This window comes from Synchiropus splendidus, chromosome 19 (genome assembly GCF_027744825.2).
Source record: "Synchiropus splendidus isolate RoL2022-P1 chromosome 19, RoL_Sspl_1.0, whole genome shotgun sequence".
In the NCBI taxonomy this organism is placed as follows: domain Eukaryota; kingdom Metazoa; phylum Chordata; class Actinopteri; order Syngnathiformes; family Callionymidae; genus Synchiropus; species Synchiropus splendidus.
In genome coordinates this window covers 17,151,685-17,160,458 of record NC_071352.1, presented here as the reverse complement: position 1 = coordinate 17,160,458, position 8,774 = coordinate 17,151,685, and the positions used below count along the sequence as shown (strand labels likewise).

General features: G+C 46.3%; 1 protein-coding gene across 5 annotated transcripts; it reads left to right on the top strand.

Moving 5' to 3' along the window:
* Positions 1-332: 332 nt before the first annotated feature.
* Positions 333-8,353, top strand: hsd3b7 (hydroxy-delta-5-steroid dehydrogenase, 3 beta- and steroid delta-isomerase). 5 transcript variants are annotated; one of them, XR_008413188.1, is made up of 8 exons: positions 333-1,592; positions 3,782-3,937; positions 5,284-5,392; positions 5,952-6,051; positions 6,159-6,321; positions 7,030-7,504; positions 7,647-7,918; positions 7,986-8,352. XR_008413188.1 is itself a non-coding variant. In XM_053851116.1 (7 exons), the coding sequence occupies exons 2-7, from the start codon at positions 1,433-1,435 to the stop codon at positions 7,428-7,430; spliced, it is 1,089 nt and encodes a 362-aa protein (XP_053707091.1). In that variant the 5' UTR covers positions 348-413; positions 1,346-1,432; the 3' UTR covers positions 7,431-7,628. The 5 variants fall into 5 exon arrangements, 3 of the variants coding, with proteins under 3 accessions (XP_053707091.1, XP_053707090.1, XP_053707092.1); XR_008413187.1 differs by having other exon boundaries at positions 7,647-8,353; XM_053851116.1 differs by lacking the exons at positions 7,647-7,918; positions 7,986-8,352 and having other exon boundaries at positions 348-413; positions 1,346-1,592; positions 7,030-7,628.
* Positions 8,354-8,774: the final 421 nt, after the last annotated feature.

The following is an 8,774-nucleotide window of genomic DNA, read 5'->3' as shown; positions in this document are numbered from 1 at the left end:
GGGTTGGAAACGGTTGGTGGCTTTTAAGGGGACACTCGTCCACAAGCTGGGAACTGTCGACGACCTGGGTGACTGTGAACGACAGCAGCTTCCACGTCTGGTGACCACATGTGCGACCGGTAACAGGAAGTGAGCTGCACGCAGTTTCCTGTCATCTGTGAAGAGAACCACAACCTACCTCGAACTCCCGTCTGTTGACACGCAGCAACGCTTTCAGCGTCACAACATGAAAGCGCCCTGATTCTGTCTTTGATGTTGGAGGCGGCTTGTTGGCGGTGTTTGGTTATAAAGACAAGGCGTCGGACTCGAGCCACGTCAGACTGAAATCACAACTCTGATTTAGCTGTCAACCTGGCAACGGATTCCGTCGTCACCACTCGCCCAGGACCTGAAGTCCTCCACAGATAAACCCTGTATGACAGCCCCAAGTCTCACCTTGACTACTCCGACTTCATTTCTAACTTCTACTATAACTACTACCACTCTCGCTGCTACAAGCGTCAAGTGCTAGTGCGCGACTACTGTTTTTCACAGCACCGCCACCCATTCACTCATGATGTTACTACTGCATCTGCTGCTGTCAATACTTATGAGTACTACTGTGATCCCACCAAGTTCACCACCGTTTAGTCTTCCGCTTGACTGCACTACTTGCAGTCATTTCTATTCATACTACGATCACTTCTTCCGTTGTTGCTTCTGATTCTACTACCATTAATCATACTATTTACACTGTTACCAGCAATACTCTCGAGTCACTGGGGCTACCTCAATGAGTGCTACTACTACATTTACTCATGCTAATTGTTTGACTATATTTTGGCTAGCATGATTATTTCCAGTACTGCTACTGTCATCTGTACTTCTACAATTACTAAGTACACGTGAGTACAATTACTTCTCTCATCAGTACTTCTACCTCCCTAAGTACTGCTTCAGCTCATCATTCTTGTACAGCTATCAGCAGACCTAAATATTCTTCAGCAGTACTACCACAGGCGTGTACTCAGGCTGCCATTGTACCGTTGCTGCCACTTGATAACTACAACTTCTGTCGCAATACATTGCCACTGACCATGAGACTTTGAGCTCTGAGTACTTTCAACTACTTAAGTACAACTTGGTTATTAAACTTTTTATGTACATTTTATTAAAGGCTGTGTGTTTACCATGAATCGAGTGAGAAACAAATGTGTTCATGAAAGGTCGAGGCCCCCGGGGCCTGATAAAGGGCCGCAAATGGCCTCCGAACCGCACTTTGGGCACTGTGATGTAGCACGAGCAACAATGACTTTAAAGAAAATGAACTGCCCATGTATTTCTTTGCACTCACTGAGTGTCCCAGGTCCCCAGCTGGCGCCGGTCCGGCGCGGAAGTGGGCCGGACCTCGTTCTTTAAATACAGTGTGGAGCAGGCGCAGTTCGGCGGCGACATGTCGGAGCAGCGGCGAGGACTGGTCTACCTCATCACCGGCGGCTGCGGCTTCCTGGGCCAGCACCTCTTGCGGCTCTTGTTGGAGAAAGAGCCCAACCTGTCAGAGGTTCGAGTGTTCGACAAATACACGGATCCGACTTTGACCCAACTCGGCTCAGGTGAGAGTCGCGGCCGCACCGCGCGCTGAAGCTCGGCGATTCCATTTTGTTGTGTTTAAATAGAAAATATTCGTTTTGAATGAGGTTGAACTGGTTGTTTTGTCGTGTCAGAGTCCGAACTCGTCATCGGCTGGTGATTTGACCTGAGAACTGACTGTTGTTGGTCATGTCCAGAGTCCAAACGCGAGCGGTGCGACTGCATGAACAGATCCATTGGACTCAATGGGGAGCAAACCTCTGCAACGCCCACGTTCCTGGGCAAAAGTAAAAAGATCTAGACGCAAATGTAATTATCATAATACTTCAAGTTCATCCCAAAAAGCTGAAAAGGTAGAAATATGTTTGACCCGGACAGAAAACATCTGTTGGAAACAAAAAAGTGAAAGTGAATGATTGTCAGATGAAAACATTCTGTCACTGATAAACAGGATTCAAAATTCGCTGCGTATTCAGGAGGACGTTATTTCAAACTAGTTATATGATTGATAACTATCTTGTTTGGTCTTGACTCGGTCGTGTCGCGGCCATTTCTCTTGTGTTCAGAGAAAGCCAGAGTCTTACCCGTCTATTCCTCTTTTTATTTTGAGTCGGTGCGTCCAGTTTTCAGGCCGGTCTGAGCAGCCGAGTCACATGACACACTCGGAGTTATAACATGAAAGGCGAGTCGTGTTTCACGTGTCAAGCAGCGTTGCCCGAATGAATGCATGAACCGTACTGAGGGATTGAGATTTTGTGGAGATGACTGAAAAGCTGAGCGGCTTCTTTGTGGTCCAGATTTGCGCCGGGAATGTGAGCTGATAAGGAGTTGCCAGTGTTTTGGAAAACACCCTTTGTTGGAACTTTTCCTGCATGTAGCCATGAGCTCAGAGATCGTGAACAGATGTGTCGCATGTAAAGGTGTGAGTCTTTTAAGCAACAAGATTTGTAGCCTTCCACTCTGATTTAACTGGCATTCACTGTGCATCAAACACAGATGTATTTTTCTCGGAGGCCTGACTCATCTTCTTTCCCACCTGGGGCTGAGTGACGTTCTTACCCTCTCATTCCGCTCCAAACAAAACAAAAGGCTGCCCTCATTCCGCTGCTCCACAAAGGGCTCAGATTCTCTGTGACTCAATAGCCAGAACAGCCATCCTTGTGGTGGAAAAAGGGGGTGGTGTTTTCAACTGGTGTAACTTGAAGTCACAATCTTCAGTTTCAGACTGTGGCAATGCTTCGCCCCCACAGTGACACAACCGTAGGCCATTATCTGTCTGCACGGTTCAAGGTTGCGCAGATAAAAAGTGCCTTGATAACAGGAGGAATCTGGACTCGCTGAGGAGGAGTGACTCCCAGGTCCCAGCAGAGCGAGATGAGGGTGTGATGACGGTTGGAACCTCTTGAACTTTAGTCATCAACGAGTGTTTACTCAGCCAATAAACAGCCAGGTTTGCTGGTCAACAACAGTTTGCTAAATATTTTTCGTCCAACAAGCTCTTTATTGGCTTCCTTTTTCCTATTGAAATATTTGCTACATTAAATAACATTTTTTTTGCACTTTCCAGTTCAGAGCATTCAATATGTTGCCTTGTTTTATTACTTGTCCAAAACCTTTTCAATCTGGACATGCCATTTTTAATACGTCTGTATTAAAATATATTTAACATTTCAGCGTGTTTTCATCGTCTTAAACTGAAAAAGTAAAATATCAAATGTTATTTTATTTATCTAACTGTGGTGTAGATTTGTTTTTATGTTTTAAAGGGTAATAAAATGTGAAAATAAAACATATATTTGCTACTTTAGTTTAAGAAAAACGTTTTGAAACTATTATGATTAGCCTTTCTGTGATTTATTTTAATCAACATTATTTCCAATGTTTATATAATTTTTTAAAATGTTAATTCTAAAATAGAGACAGTTTTTGTTCAGATAAAAATTGTCATGTTAACATTGATGCTAATATTTTCTACACTAATAATAAAAAATAATGTTGAAAAATGTAGTTTTTTTTGTGTGTGAATCTTGACTATAGAAAAAATACAATTCATCTTCCTTGTGTTCTTAAGTCCAGACTTTGTGAAGTGACAGATGGATTTATGTGTTAAAATATAATATTTCCTCCAGCAGGTTCTTTTCCGGCTGTGCTGTCGAGTGACAAAAAACCAAACTGAATTCTGAGCGTGTGGTTTCTCCTCTCTCTCTGTCAGAGCGGACCAGGGTCACGGTCGTCCAGGGTGACATCACCAACCTGGACAGTGTGCTGGACGTGACGAGCGGCGCCGACCTGGTGATCCACGCCGCCAGCCTAGTGGACGTCTGGCACAGAGTCCCGGAGACGCTCATCGAGGCCGTCAACGTTACAGGTGAGAGGGTGAGGTCATGACCCCGACGAGGACGGGGAGGGGCGGGGCAGAGCTCAGGTGATGACATGACTGACCGTGACCTCCGCTGGGCAGATGTTTCCCCCGGTCACAGCTTCCAGGGAAGTGGCTGGGGATTTTAACTGGAACAACACTCCAGTTTTGTGCCTGAGAGCTGCGATGGAGCCAGACAGGAAGAGGCGTCGCACACATTCTTGTGCAGCAATGAGAATGAGGTTTACCTCGTGTGAGCCAAAACATCTCTTCCCTCCACCTCCTGCTGAGACCGACCCGCCACTGACCACACGATAGGGCCGTCGACTGACCCCAACACGCCTCCCACTCAGGAAATAATGTTAACTCAGGCCAATTACACTGACGTGCGCTCTGGCCCCTCCTCTTTTCCGTTTGTGTGACTACAAACGTTCAAAATAAAAGCTCCGACACGTAATCTCAGACAGATGTTGGACTCCATGCCAGAACTTTGTTCATGTGGAACCAACTGCCAGACCAAAGCTTCTCCTAAGAGCTCCTGCCACGCAACCGACACGCCCACATCAGAGTCCAGCTGGGCGAATGACCGTTGAGCTCAAACAACGTCCCATCGCAGCCACAAGCCAGCTTTTTCAAGCTAGCCAAATTTATTGAGGGTTTTTTAATATTAGGAAGGAAGAGCAACATTTTTTCAAATGTCTTATTTTCTAAAGTAAAATTAGTTATCTTGAAATATTGTTGATTTTTATATATATAATTTAATTTAAGTTATTTTGTCCCCAAAATAAAGAATGTCGATTCTAAGTAAAGACCTGACCTGGCATAAATACTGTGTTCACCCTAGATATGGTGCTTTCCAGTGAGACTGAACCATAGATTGTTGTTGCAGTGTTTGCAGGTGATGACTAAAGAGATAAACACTTGAGTTGGTAAATAACTGAGCCAAGCCAGACCAGGTTGTTCCAGCCGGCGGTGAGCCGACTCCAGCACATTGTGGTTATTTTTAATGGCTTTTGTCCGTAAGTGAGAGCAGCACACCAACGCGACCTTTCGCACAAAAACACATTGACTCACTGTCATCATCATATCTGTCTAAAAAAAGAAGCATTTCTTCATCCAAAGGAGTGTCTCATTGTTCCACTCATGTTTGGAAGTCATTTGAGGTCTGGACGAAAAGGAAGAACTGCAACTCTCTGTGATCTGTTTTGAAAACAGAATTCTTCCAACGATGTAACGAGTGTTTTTAGAGCCACGTTCCATTTGTGTGAGAAGGTTGTCGGTCGACATGTTGATCTGGTGTTGTTGTGAGGAACTCAAGCTGGAGGTGGTGTGAACGATGCTTTCTTCTCTGGCAGGGACGGAGCATGTGATCAACGCCTGCGTGGAGAACAACATCCAGCACCTGCTCTACACCAGCAGCATGGAGGTGATCGGACCCAACATGGACGGAGACCCTTTCCTCAGGTAGGTTAGCGACCTGACGCTGTGGCCGAACGTCAGTCACGAGAGCAGACTGAGGAGGAAACACCGGCGTCTGTAGCAAACCCAGTCTTATGTGAACGGAAATAAAGCTCTTAAGCTTCTGATGTTCCTCAAAAGTACGTGTTGACTGGAAGCTCAGTTTAGGAAGTGAGTGACATCAATGGCTGGAGGCCACAATCAAAAGCCATTGTTCATATTTTTATCTGTCCGAAGCGCCGTTGAGAGAGACGATTGATGATTTGCTTCCCAGTGTCCGTGTGACTACGCCTCTCTGGCTGCGCAGATGTTTTGTGTCAGGAATGTTCCAGACTGCAGCCTGGAGCAGCTGGAATGTTTGTTCACCTGAAGCTTAGTAACTCACTGTCCCAGCATGTGATGCCTGTTCTGCTGGCAGTAAACAATCCGCTGACATGCAAGCGAGTGCAAATATTGATGCACTGGAGAATTACAAAACGGACTTCCTGTCTCAAATATGGCGGCTCAGACTCGTCCAGCTGCCAACTCACGACCTTGAAGATTACGTGTGTGTTTTTGTGCTCAGAGGGAACGAAGAAACAGCCTATAAGATCAGGCACACCATGCCGTACCCCAAGAGCAAAGCCAAGGCGGAGAGGATCGTGCTACAGGCAAATGGACTCAAGGTACACGCCAGGCTCGTGCTGCTTTCCTCTCCTGCTGGAGGCCTCCTTCGCCTCTCAGTCGCAACATCACAACCGCTCGTCATTTCTGTCCGTCTGTGTCTCCTCAGTTGAGGAACGGCAGGAGTCTGCGCACCTGCGCTCTGAGGCCGACCGGGATCTACGGCGAAGGCCACCAGCTGATGAAGGACTTCTACACAGAGTGCGTTCGGAGGGGCGGTCTGCTGGTGGGTGGGGTGCCAGACCGCACCGAGCACGGGCGAGTCTACGCAGGTCAGCCGCTCTGCTATTCTCTCACCTTGGAAGTCATTTCATGGAGTTTTTTTCAAGTTCATCTCTGCATAGTCATCACCTTGCTTCTTGAATCATCACTGAGATCTGGACTGAAGGTGCTTGTTAGTGAGATAGCTCTGTTTATACATGATTTATATCCTGCTGAGTTTTGTCGGTGAAAAACTTTCCACAGAAACAGGGCTGGGTGAGGTCATAAAAAAGTGGTCGCAATTTGGTTCTTAATGTTTTGATATCATTTTTAACTATTACGGCTGTTAATTCACAGTCAACAAAACACTGTTCAACAACAAAGCAACTGAAATGAAAGGGAAATAATCATGCTCAAACAATATCCCCTCAACACACTAAGGTCACCGGAACTGACGCCAAGCCGTGTCGGAGCGTGGTGGCTCATTCGACTGACAGACGCCGCGATCCTCAGCCAAAGTTACCAAAACCCCAACAAACAACAAGTCAAATAGATCAGTTCAATACGTTTTCTCAACGCTGGTTTCAGACATCTGATCTGATTCAAAACACTGCGACATCTGGTGGTCCGGGAGGGCAGGTGGGTCCAAGTCGCTGATGTTTAATTCTAAACAGGGCAGTGTCGAGTAGAAACCTTCCGACGATCATTGGTGGTGTACAGTATTTTCACTTCTGCGTCCATCATCCACCTCAGCAGCGTTGTCTTGTTTGTGTCCACAGGAAACGTGGCCTGGATGCACATCCTGGCGGCCCGTGCTCTCATGGATCGTCCTGAAAGTGTGGCAGGAGAGGCCTTCTTCTGCTACGACGACTCGCCCTACCTGAGCTACGAGAATTTCAACATGGTCCTCCTCTCCGCATTCAAGTTCCGTAAAGTCAGCCTGCCCCTGACGCTGCTCTGGTTCTTCGCCATCTTCAACGATGTTCTCCGCTGGGTCCTCAGTCCGGTATACAACTTCACCCCGCTGCTCAACAGGTACACCTTGGCGGTGGCGCGCACTTCCTTCACGGTGCAGACGGACAAAGCTCTGCGCCACTTCCAGTACTGGCCGTTGTACGACTGGGAAGAGTGTCGGGAGCGTACGCAGAGGTGGATCGACACCTTTCCCAAAGCTCCATGAGGACTGGAGGACTATTTTTGTGAGACCTTCCATTCAGAAAATGATCGAACTACAACACTCTGAGAACATATTAGGTCAGATGCAGTATTTTGTGTCATATTACCGCTTGCTTTGACCAACTTTAATTTAAGATGAGTAATTTATATTGAATAAAACACTTTATATTCTCTCTGTGGAGCTGAAAACTTGATGTGTTTCTTCCGTCTGGTGATGCAGGCGTTGTCATGGAGATGGAACATAGCTAAATGGAGGCGTGACGACAAAGAACCATCATCCATCTTCAAAAACATCTGTTGTGCAATATGTTGCTGTGCAGGCCGATGGCTGAAGAAAGGGAGTTCCCTCACCACCAGGGTTCCCCCACTGTAGCGTCGGAGTTTCCATGGGTCTCTGAATAATATTTACATTCCTTCCATGACTCATGCTGAAAGCTAACCTCACCCTGACCTGTTCCACTACATGGAGTCATTAGCAGACAATGTTTACAGGTTAGATCACAGCACCAGGAAACTCTCGGGGATAGCCTGGCTTTGACACTCCGGTTTCCTCCCACAGAGCTTAATGGATCATTCTAAACTTGCTGCAAGTTTTCCCGTCTGGCCCCGGCCTTGATGATGCCATTAGACAAATGAAAGTCACTCGTTGCCAAAGGCTGTCATGTTGACTGTCTTCCTCACCTGAGAATACCTGACATCCGCCCGCAAACTTGGAAAATGGACTTTCGTTTTGACGTTTGAAGTATTTCAGAGACTCAATGAAATAATGATGTAGTGAAAATGTATTTATTGTGAGGGAATAGAAACACAGAAGGTGACTGTCAAAAGGACCATTAATAGATGTTCATAATCCATGAATGTGTATTGGTCACTTCAATGTTAACGGACTACTAAAAAGAAACATTTCTAAAGACCAGTTTTCCATCACTGACCACACGGGGGCACTATTACACTGGCAGTTTTCATTCTGTGGTACAACAGCGCCATCCTCTGGTCAATACTTGCAAGTTCAGTTTGTAGGTGATGTATCCGTTCTTTGCTGACCGCATGTATCGTTTTCATCATTTCCGTCATGAAGACAATATTATTTGGTACCTGCTCCTCGTCATATTTTTTTAAACCGAAAGCAGCATCCCCTCGGTGAGAAGGATCATCGCTCAAATAATATATACTTGCTTTTTACGTCATGAAGGGATCAGTTTCCCCCATGTACTATTCGATCAACATGTCTTTTGTGGAAGGAAGAGCAGGTTAAATACATCACTGAATGAGACCCAAATGTTTGAGAACCGCTGAACCCGACAAGGGAGGCGCCGCCGTGCGTGCGCGCGCACGGCGGCGCCGCGGA